The sequence below is a fragment of the Diadema setosum genome, chromosome 19 (genome assembly GCF_964275005.1).
Source record: "Diadema setosum chromosome 19, eeDiaSeto1, whole genome shotgun sequence".
Lineage (NCBI taxonomy): Eukaryota > Metazoa > Echinodermata > Echinoidea > Diadematoida > Diadematidae > Diadema > Diadema setosum.
The window spans coordinates 3983896-3996024 of record NC_092703.1 but is presented as its reverse complement, the minus strand read 5'-3'; the positions used below and the strand labels follow the sequence as shown (position 1 = coordinate 3996024).

General features: G+C 39.7%; 1 protein-coding gene and 1 non-coding gene across 2 annotated transcripts in view; both read left to right on the top strand.

Annotated features, from left to right (window-relative positions):
- The window catches only part of LOC140242906 (transient receptor potential cation channel subfamily A member 1-like), a 32530-nt gene extending 23220 nt beyond the window's left edge, over nt 1-9310 (top strand). Inside the window, exons 14-23 of the mRNA XM_072322652.1 lie at nt 8-145; nt 1288-1493; nt 2162-2491; nt 3172-3315; nt 4149-4254; nt 4972-5063; nt 6014-6244; nt 7629-7697; nt 8209-8388; nt 8861-9310. Coding sequence (XP_072178753.1) covers nt 8-145; nt 1288-1493; nt 2162-2491; nt 3172-3315; nt 4149-4254; nt 4972-5063; nt 6014-6244; nt 7629-7697; nt 8209-8388; nt 8861-9148 — 1784 coding nt within the window. The 3' untranslated portion in view covers nt 9149-9310. The remainder of the gene's footprint in view (nt 1-7; nt 146-1287; nt 1494-2161; nt 2492-3171; nt 3316-4148; nt 4255-4971; nt 5064-6013; nt 6245-7628; nt 7698-8208; nt 8389-8860) is intronic.
- A 2746-nt stretch (nt 9311-12056) lies between these two features.
- Nucleotides 12057-12129, top strand: Trnar-ccu (transfer RNA arginine (anticodon CCU)). Its single transcript has one exon. It is a non-coding gene; the product is annotated as a tRNA-Arg (tRNA).

Here is a 12129-nt window from a genome sequence, read left to right as displayed (position 1 = left end):
ACATCAGCTGTAGCCAAGATAGTCCTCGATCAGTGCATTACTGTGACCGGGGAACACCCGAAACTGAAGGACGCCAAGGCCGAGTACTACTTCGAGTTTCTAGAGGACGCATTCTCTTCATGGATGAAACCGACTGACGTCGAAGGTAAGATTTTCCGGGTGCACGTCACCAGAACGACACCAACGAGTCATACAGCCCATGAGTTTCGACACTAAGCAAACAAAGCCCACGAGACCGACACATTAAACCCCGTGCTGTATCTGTCGAACTCGTGGGCTGTTTTTACCTATCAACGTGCCTATTGTCGGTCTCATGGGCTTTATTTGCTTAGTGCCGAACTCGTGGGCTGTAGGACTCATGTCATGTGGGATGACCCCGATTTTCCGACGTGGACAGAGCTTGTTTCCTATCCCTGTATAGAGGCGACGTTTTGGAATTAGGATACCTTTTACCAACATTCCAAATGACTATGACGGGTGGAGTAAAATAAGGGGAAGAACGAATACAACAAGCAAACATTTAACGATCAACGTCTCTTTTATTTCATTGATGAAAGTGATACCATTTGCCACAACATAGCGAATGGTTGTCAGATGTAGTTAGTTTTTATTCGAGCTCCACAGAAAGAATTATACATTTGATTTGGGAATGCGATGTTACACGAAGATATTTCTCAAAGACACGGCATAAGGTTACAGAATGAAACTCGAATTACCAGAAGTACTTCTTTACTTGGTTCTACAGAAATTCCTTAAATGTTACGATGTATGTCCTTTTTATGCAAAATATTAATGTTTTCTGCCAGAAACAAAATGAATCATATTATCTTTTGTTACATATTTCATTTTTTTTTAAGCCAGCGAAGAAAATTGATAGTTGTGATATGTATGTAAAAAAATAATGGTGTTGTATCCAGTATCAATTGGAATCGTATTCATTATCTAGAATGTTTGTAGCTGTCTGGCGAATCGTATTATTCATTTGTATTATGTAGAGTGACATTGTACCTGAATGTTTGCATGTTCTTTTACATTATACACAAAATGTCTGTGTGTCTTTGTGGGGAAAAATATCATGAGGTCATCACCTCTGGAGTTTTCTGTTAATTGGCGCTGAAATCTTAACTAAGCAACCTTTGGAAATGACCGAAAGAGGAAGAAGCTACATTACCCTTGTAAAGTGGCCAAAGATGTCTGAAGATATATGTATTTTTTTTTTGTCTCCTTGGCGTTCATGAGCATTCACTTTTCGTGACTTTGTACAAAATGCAATGTCATTCTTTACAGAAAGCCGCGCGAACATGAACGGGAACACAAAAAGGGGCTCGGTGAAGGGGGTCTTCAACAGCCTCTACCGCAGAGTTTCGGCGAGGGAGACGTTCCGAGTTGTGGACGACGAACTCTACACCTCGAATGACCGGCTCAAGAAGAAAGCCATGCCTTACATTACGGACCCGATGGAACGCGCCCTCAACCATCCACTTCAAATCATGGTCAGTACAAAAACATTAAAAGTTGTCACAATATTATGCGGAGACCGGCGTTGGAACGTGTTTATGATTATACTTAACGCTTATCAAATAATTCATGTATAAGGACTGCATTTAAGTTGGATCACATTCTTCCACGCACGTTCCTCAATGCATCATGTTCGCTGCTGAAGCTATTCCTCTGCTCTTCCACTTTTTTAAATGATAAAACACATGTATATCGATCATGAAGCAATGCAAGAACGGATGAATATTGACGCAAAATAATTTCTGCACAAATCAAGACATATCCAAGTCCACTTCACTTTCATTCCGAGACGGATAACCGTAAATTCTATATTTTGGATTCCCATTGTAGTGCTATCCGCTACGCACGCTATGACCGGTCACTCGCAACAATTGAATTTTAGTATCTGATCGTGGAATTTTTGTTTATGAATAATAATCTGAGCCACTGTTGAAATCGTGGTCTGAATCGTGGAGTAATGGTAGTGATCGTATCAGATATTGAGGTCGTCGTTTGAATGAAGTATTTGAAATTGATAGCTGTACCAATGACCAATAGGAGCAGTGCCATCAAGTTTTATTATGATTATGACTGTATCATACGTTTCTCTTTCAAAACTTCATGCACCCCTGCCTCCCCCCCCCCCCCCCGACACACACACAAGGCTTCATCACAACACGTGGAGCTCCTCGAGCATCCGGTAGTTGGCGCCCTACTCAAGAACAAGTACGAGGCCGTGGGACGTTACGTGTTCTTCTTCTCGCTCATACTCTACCTCGTCTACCTGGCCATGCTGACCGGATACGTTCTGGTCACCCCACCCAATTATTACTTCCGGTCGGTCAATCACACCAAGGGCTATGCCAAGGTCGTCTGGTGGGCGGACGGCGAGGAGAGATGGGTCAAGAGCCTCTCGCCGACCGTCCTCTCCTTCTTCGACCGCCTCGGACCCGTCGTCATCATCGCGCTCGCCTCTCTTAATCTATGCCGTGAGGTATGCAGCATTACACTCTGCGTTCTTCAACGACATCATCGCCAAAAATACCGGAAATCTTTTCCAGTATTTCTTCTTTGCAAACATAGTTATTATCATCATTTTTTAAAATGCTGTTTTTATTTCTTTGTACATTCAGCAAATGTATTTTTTTTTCAATCTTGCTTCTATTTATTTCGGAACAGTTCAAGCAAAGCATACATTAGTACGTCCTTAAAAGGTATTACCCACCAAGCTTCCAGTTGCCTAGTGATGATGAGATGCCAATAGGGCGAACCAAAAGAGGGGGGGGGGGTCGTTAAAGTTCAACAAACGATACAACAGAAGTATCTATTCGTGCCGATTTTATGGCACAAACCTCGAGCAAAACCCAAAATGACAATTTCTCGTCATGACTGTGTAATGTGAGAAAATCATGGGATAATGTACCTGAACATGCATGTAAAAAAGCAGACAACAGAGTTTATAAACTTACATTACACTGGGACTAAATCTTTCAGTTTCACATTATTCCTATGTGAACTAATCTTACATGGGCACTGCCAGAAATCATGGTTGGACTGTGCGACAAGGTCTCTGCGCCTTTCCTTCTACTGCAGATACAAAGCACAATGATTTTATCGAATTATTGGCTTACCAATCAGACAATAACATTGTCGAATTTTGTTCTTCCTTCACAGGCTGCTCAGGCGTTTGTCCAAGGGTTGCTGCAGTACCTGAAACACGCCGAAAACTGGCTCGAACTCTTCCTCTACATCGCCGCCATACTCTTCGCACTGCCATTCTCACGGGTGCAGTACATCAAAGACGGCTACATCAAGAAGGTGCGTCAGTTCTTTAGGCCGCTGAGGATTGTTTAAACTTTGATATGGACAATTTGATCGCAAAACAACTTAACTCCATTTTCGTTAAATTGAAATGTTTGCAAATAAGGGTGCTAAAAAAACAAAGAAAATATGAAAATATGGAATATTTGTAATTATACTTTCAAGAATATTTCTCGTTAGGTTACAAGTGAGGCATCATTGGAATGATTTTAACTTACTCTATGATGGACTTACTTTAAAATGTTTAAAAGTGACTCTTAGCTCATTTTGCGATGAAACTCTACATATACACTTACCCTCTCTAAGAAGACAAACACAACAATGATAACGACAACAAAGGCGAGATGCATGGCGTCTTACTTGTTTGGGTGACGAGATCATTAATTCTGTATCCACAACGTGATGTATCAATAGGGAGCTTTAGATTTTGACGCGCGGACGTTTGAGCCGACGCTTGCGCTGGACGTTCTCCTCTCCCTGCGTCGTGTAGGAAAGTAGCTTTAGATTACGCTGGGACGCAACGTATAAAAAGTGAAATCGCGCCCCCATATCATCAGTGCATGAAGAAGCTCTCTACGTCGCAAACTGTGCGGACGTGAAAATAGCCCAGTACGCGTAGTAAACAACTCAGGCGACGCAAGCTAAAAATAGATTGACTTTACGCGCGCTACTGCGCAAGCTCAGAACATGTTTTTTTCCTTTGAACGTCCGCGCGTCTAAAATCTAAAGCTCCCTATTATTGAAGCATTTATATACCTGTAGTCATTTTGATTGTATCAAAAAACGTCAGATGATCTCGTACTGGTCCCCGTTGTTCCCCTCCTTTATAGAGCTGGCAGTGGGAATGTGGTTCTCTGGCCGTCTTCCTCTCATGGATCAACCTCCTTCTTTTCATCAGAGACACGAAGCTTGGCATCTACGTCATAATGTTCATAGGTACGTCATCATTTCTGTACAGGTGTACGTCATCATTTCTGTAGAGGTACGTCATCATTTCTCCATGAAATTGACAATCTGGAGCACTTTAAAGCTTCACTTGAAGACTCATATTTTTCACCAGACATTCAATTTGTTACTATTCAAACTTTCTTGGAGGACTCTGCGCCATTTAATATTTTCTGAACAGATATGGCGCCGTACAAATGCCATGAATCGTCATCACCATCGTCTTCTTTATAGGAACATCACCATGTTCATTGGTCTGACGTCATTTCATTTTGCTAGAAAAAGGGTGTTACGTTGAATTATTTGTAGTCCCTTCTTGTGACATCGCTAATAACCTCTGACCGTTTCGTCTGATTTTCCTCAAACATCATTAGTGTGTACAGCCAAATAGTGTTGTGTTCACGGAATTCACGTGTATTATCGGGAACCCACTTTAAGGGTGTAATTCATGGTGAATTCGTGTTTCGAGTTACATGAAAATGTTAAGTTCACTTTTTGTTATAGAACACAATTCTAAAGTATATAAATCGTTATATGAAAATCATCAAGCATTTAAACTTTAAAAGTGAACATCACGAAATCGCCACAAACGATATCAGTAGTTTTGCCAGATCACCAGATCACGGCTGTTAAGCATGCGCATGTAGAACTTATTAACCCCACATTAAATACTAAACATCGACTTTGCGTCACTCCAATTTCTTGCAGATATCATAAAGACTTTTCTCCGGTTCTGCATCATCCTGTTCCTGTTTATCGTAGCGTTTGGTTTGGCGTTTTACACACTACTCATGAACCAGGTAATGTTCATTCCTCAGCATATTCAGTCATCGTTATTTACCATGAAATATCTCACGTCTTTTTGTCATCGCTTTGTAACTCTCCCCCCCCCCCTCTCTCTCTCTCTCTCTCTCTCTCTTTCTCTCCCTCTCTTTCTCCAAATGTTTTACAATTGTAAACAACTGTATAACATACACGTTTATGCATATTATATAATTATAAATGTAATCTGTAGCTTTATTTCAACATCATTTTAACATTATGCGTGCACCTAAGATTGGCAACCCGGCTTGTTATGCTTCCCAATGAGTGAAGTGGGAGGACAAGAGGTGATGTTTTGATACCAGTAACAGGCTAATCCTTTTTTTTAGCTCTCCATCTTTAATTATGGCTTGTTACAGGCCGATGTGCTGTGATGTAAGACCTAAGAGCGTGAGCATTGCCGTCTACATTTGCTTGGGGGTATTTCACGAAGAATAGTTAAGATTGACTTAAAATTACGGTATGCCTTTGGCTTCCCTATTCACTTTTATGTAATGTTTTCAGAATCCGCTTCAAAATGTTATCAAAATTTTCATAAAAGAAATATTTGTCCCTAATCTTACATTTCATTATAATGCCTGCATGAAAATTTTCCAAAATTTGTATTTTCATTATGTTTGAAAGTTAATATATTATCGACGACATGCAGTTATAAGTTCATCAGGTTGCGTATCAGGGCAATTACCCCCGGCTAAATACTGGTTATAGTGGTAAGGTTAGAGTAAAGATTGGGGTTAGAGTTAGGTTTAGGGTTAGACTTTGGGTTAGGATAAGGACTAGGTTCAGGATTAGAATGAGGGTTATAGGGTCAGGGGTAATTGCCCAGGGGCTAATTGTCTTAGACCCTTTAGGTTGATCGTAAAATTTAAGATCGACTTAAATTCTTTGTGAAACACCACCTCGTCGCCATCTTCCCCTCCGTCCGTAGAACCCCTTCAACACCCTCGGCTTCTCCATGGCCAAGACGTTCGTCATGATGATCGGCGAGCTGGACTTCGCCGACATCTTCTTCGCTCAGAACTACCTGGGTACGGAGAACACCCTGGAGACCGATGGCGAGGCGGCCTACTTCATGAACTTCGTCCCCTACAGCGGCCTCACCTACGTGGTCTTCACCGTCTTCCTCGTCGTCATGTCCATACTCATGATGAATATGTTGGTAAGTGTTATTTTCTTTTGTTTGTCTTCTTATTTTGTACGGTCCTGTATAAGAAACTCTTTTGAAAGTGACATAATGAGTAGCCTTTTGCAAAGGCAGCTCGCTATATTTTGAGGACACGCACGCAGAGGGCAGTGGACTCGTACATACAGCGCGCGAGCGGCGAGCTGCGAGATCGCTGTGTGTGCGTGCGAGTCCATTGCGAGCTGCCTTTGCAAAAGGCTACATAATGTGGGACTGAATACACTCTAAATGAAGAGAGAATTATGTGACATGAAGACGAAATGATTTCAGATCAGAAATATGTTGATTCTCTTTTTTTGATGTGATACGAAACTCGAAACCCAAGATTCAAAGTAAGAACGTGATGAATACAAGACACAATTCATGCGGGGGAAAAAAAAAGACATCCTAAAACTGTTTCTTAACATGTGGCAGACTGCATCCAAAATCAAGATATCCTCTCCAAGAAATTAATGGAACTATCCAAACATTAAATCCAAACAAGCATAAGGACAGATAGATAGATATATAAATAGATCTGTAGATAGATAGATAGATATATAAATAGATCTGTAGATAGATAGATATATGAATAGATCTGTAGATAGATAGATAGATAGATAGATAGATCTGTAGATAGATAGATAGATAGATAAATATATAAATAGATCTGTAGATAGATAGATATATGAATAGATCTGTAGATAGATAGATAGATATATAAATAGATCTGTAGATAGACAGATAGATATATAGATAGATCTGTAGATAGATAATAGATAGATATATAGATAGATCTGTAGATAGATAGATATATAGATAAATATATAAATAGATCTGTAGATAGATAGATATATGAATAGATCTGTAGATAGATAGATAGATATATAAATAGATCTGTAGATAGACAGATAGATATATAGATAGATCTGTAGATAGATAATAGATATATAGATAGATCTGTAGATAGATAGATAGATAGATAGATAAATATATAAATAGATCTGTAGATAGATAGATAGATATATGAATAGATCTGTAGATAGATAGATAGATATATGAATAGATCTGTAGATAGATAGATAGATATATCATGGACCCTACGGGTCCATGGATATATAAATAGATCTGTAGATAGACAGATAGATATATAGATAGATCTGTAGATAGATAATAGATAGATATATAGATAGATCTGTAGATAGATAGATAGATAGATAGAACTAGATAAAGAAATGATAGAATAGATAGGGGCCGACATAATCATTAAATACTTCGTTTGTCTTTTGTTTGATTGTAATAATGGCAGACCACGCGCGATTATTATTTCATCGTATACATTCGTGTTATTGATCTCATGTTTCTCCCACTCTGTATTTAGGTAGGTTTGGCTGTAGATGACATCCAAGCTATTCAAGAAAAGGCCAAACTTCACAACCTCACGATGCAGGTACGTACAACAATACGCATTATACACACGACATTTTTGCAGTCGAAACCAAACCATTGCAATATTGATTTTGATAATGACCTAGGTAGGTTTGACATTCCGCAATATATCAATTCTTGGAATTCATTATGAAAGACATTATTTCCCAATAACCATGGTAACTGATTAACCCCTCCGCCCCTGTGTATACATTAGCACTGTAAGAGGTGTCTGTGATATCAAAGCAATCTGTGAAGGAAAGATTGTTGATAAATTTGAGCAGTGTAAATGCAAGAAGCTTTCAAATCTGGCTCAACCATTTTTATAACATTTTGGCCACGTAACAGCTTGCTAATCAGTGCTAAAAGTCGTGGTTTTGTTGGTCTACTACGTATTGAGCTTCCCTGGACTCAAATTGAATTTTCTTGAATCCGTATGAATCATCAACTCTGCCTGTCTTAGAGGAAGTGTATCTGTTGAACATTTGCAGTAACAAGTTAGCGTTTTTTCCATCCTGAATGCGCATGCGCAGGTGGACAACGTGATGGAGGTACAGCTGAAGTTCCCCGTCTGGGTGTGGCGTACGTCCGTGGTGCGTCGCAAGACGTTCGCCTTTGCCAGCGCGGACGCGCGCCTGAAGAGATGGCTCCACCGGTTCTCCAGCAACCGCACACGAGTTGAAAAGGCCATCCATGTTTACAAGAACAGACAGGTGGGCGGGGCCTGCGCTTCCTAATTGTCCTCATTATCAACGATTGCAACACACTATACATGATTGCAGTAACCATGGCAACAGCTAGACAGTCTTAATGGAAAAATACGAAACGATTCATTGGTGGATTTGTTTGTTTGTTTGTTTTTTATTTCACTTTCCTTTCATCCCATAATATGACTGTGAGGAGTATACACCGCCAGAGGTTGATATCTTGATATTGTAATTATGTTTCTTTTAATCAGTTTAGTTGACAGTTTGCTTTTGACAGACAATGTAGGCCTATTGCAAAAATTTCTGAAATTCAAGGGTCCATCGAGCAATGATCTTCGCCAGCAGAGTCCTCACTGACTGGAAACAAAACTATTACATTATATTTTTTATATTAATGGTGTATTTAAACAGATTTGTAGCTTTGGTCTTTTTTCTTTCTTTCTTTCTTTCTTTCTTTCTTGTACGTGACTCATCTCAGGATCCCCTGCAGCAGGAGTCGCCAGAGGACGCCGTCTACGACAAGATCCGGGACAGCCTGACTGAGATGAGCTGGGCGGTGGAGCGCGCCACCCTGGAGATCATCGAAGGCGGCAAGAAGAAGACGGAGCGGCTGGAGCAGATCCGCGCCTCCCAGAGCACGCTGCGCGACCGCTGCGACACCATGCAAGCCACGCAGGAGCGCTTGGAGGATCGGCTCGATCAGATGTCGCGGAAGATGGACGCGCTGCTGAAGCGCCTCAAGGTGAAGCAGAAAGAGCCCAAGTGAGCAGACGGTGTCGTGAGACGTCTCTCGCCAAAACGTCATTCAAAAGGACCTACTCATGAACTATAACAATGCACCGTTTGGAAGTGGATTTATCATTGAGTCAACGTTCACTGAGGCTGAATTTTGTTTTATATACATATACTATTGTTTTAATGTACAGAATGCGAAAAGGAGGTATAACTCCTTTGGTCAACCAAAATAACAGACATTTTAATGACAATGAACATACAAGGTATCGATTATTCCACTGTAAGTTGAGACATTAGGATACCACGCTATGATAAGCCGCGTGACACGTACTGATGCGCTCAGATATAACTCTCTGTGTAATTGTTCCCGCCAAAAGTATAAAAATCACCCTACAATCAAGAAGAGAGATGATTACACTCTGTATAATACAGCGAATGCACTCCCGTCCCGTTTATCTCGGGACCTGCAGTTTTCTGTCGTTATATTGAAATTTCGTTCTAGTCGAACAGCAAAGCAGACAGAGACACAAGTTGTAGATGGTAATTTTCGGACTTGAATTTTTACGTCGTTGTAACGAAAGTTTCGTTATAAATATGTTTGTCATAAAGTGAGTGCACTGTAATGAAAAAAAAATAGCAAGAATAGGATAATTTCTACTTAGTTTTTGTGGTGAATTTCTTCAAAAACACAATAAGTCAATCGTTTGCTCGTGCGACCTCGAAGGTTTATAATCTGGATGGATAAGTGAAGAGTTTCAATGCAAAATGGTCTAAGCGCCATTTTTAAATAACATTTAAAAGTAAACCCATCATCAAATAGATCAACTTAACAAGAATTGATTTAGCTCGTTTTGCTATAAGACTCTACAATTAGTGTACACTGAAGGTTAGTGTTTTTCCCTGCCTTGCTATCGCACTCACCAGGAGCATAAAGTGTACTTGAACTACGGTATCTTATGTGTACATATGACTTTCCTTACTTGGTCATGTTATATTAATCAGGTTAGATAAACACCTAGTGCTGAAACCGATAGAAGGGTCTTTTAGGAATGAAACCTATTTTAATGCCAACCCAGTCCCTTAATCTCATGAGAGCTATATAGCTGCCATGGTTCAGATAAAACTCACATCTTGGGATGTAAGTCTTTTTCTTATAACGTATAACGTAGAAAAGGGGTTATTATCATTATGTTTGCCTCTGTTGGACCTCTTGTGTCCATAGTTTACTTCCCTTTTTTTGTCAATGACTTTGTTTGAAAGAAGCCTACTATCTAAGAGTCTCATTCACAATCAAATTCTATGCAAAACTATTTTCTAACCGGACCTTTTAAAGCCTTTGCTAGTTTGGCAAATTTTAAGCTGATTTCAGCAACGATGTACCTAAATCATTTTGGTGTATTTCGTTTGCATTCATGAATTTGAAATAAAAAGAAATTAAAGCGAATGTGTTTGTGTCTGAAAATGTATCTATTTTACTGTTACAAACAAGGAATACACATCTATAAGTAATGACTAATTGCCATTAATAATTGTCAATGACTGTTTAATGTGAAATGAGATTACACCTTATCTTATTTTAATCTCAATTTCCATTAATTTATTTACAATTAATAATGAGTACAACAATACGAGGAAACAAAGGACCTCAACACATAATAATGAGAGTTAAAGTTCATCTACGCTCCATCGTGCAAGAAACACCCGTCTGCAAAGGCAGCTCGCAATAATTTTTTTTTTTTTTTTTTTTTTTGCGCGCGCGCAATACACCACGCTCCATCGACGATGCGTATACCTCCACTGATCAGTGGAAACCATCCATTGGTCGCCATGACAACTCCTGACGTCATATCAACTCACGTACGTCACTTCCGGGTAACATTTCATCATCCAGTGAACGTGCGACCGACTCGACAAGGAAATCCCCAAGTCCTACACACACACATACACACACACACACACATGCTCGCACGCACAAACAAACAAACAAACACACACACACACACACACTTGCACTCACGCTCTTGTAAAACGCACTCTCACGCACGCACACATAGGCCTTGTTATACATTGTGCAATAATGATTCACTTGATCAGTACTGTAAGCAAATGTGATGGAGCATCCCGGACAAAATAACTAAGTGAGTCATTGATAATACAGTGTATGTGTACTGCGTGGGGAAATGTACGCTGATTAATTAATTTTGTGTAATTGTTGTCAACCTCACAAATCTGTTGCGAATATAGCTATATTGTTATTTATTCACTTTGTAAGTATTTGTAAGTGTGTCATTGCCTGCCATGTGTCCAGAATAGGACCATGGACCTGGTATATATGTCAACATGTCCTTTGTTTTTACTTATCAATCAAAGAGTTCCCGATCAATCAAAGAGTATAGGATATAAATTATCAAATGAGTTTGCGCTTCTATACTCTGGTACAAATAACATTTCTTTTTTTCTCGTTGGTTAGGCACTTAACTCGTTTTTAAAGCAGCATAATGCATAAGCATGCCCTCAATTTATGGAATTCACGTTCAAACAAAGAGTGAACTTACGCAGAGCAGGTGGCAAGCATGATCTGTCAATTAACACTTCGGCAGGCATTCATTTTATTGTTTTGTGTTAAATGCAAAAATATACTTTTCATACCAACATTGCTAAATACCGGGCTTGCTGTCAGGTGGATATACTCTAGTAAGCACCATTTATAAGGGTTACATGAATAATCATTACATCAGGGATGCTTATCTCAGTAAATTAAAAAAAAACAAAAAAACCAACCTGCCTGATAATGGCCTTTTTCTGCTCATGCGCAAAGTGGAACTGTAAACTGGCTTATTTGTATCTCAGATTTATTGTCATACAGTCCTTAAATGTCAGCAAAATGTGTAACATCTGGATTGTAAACTGCTTAAGCTACCCACATGTCATTGAACGCAGCCTTCGTGGCCTAATGGATAAGGCATCGGTTTCCTAAACCGGGGATTGTGGGTTCGAGTCCCATCGGAGGTG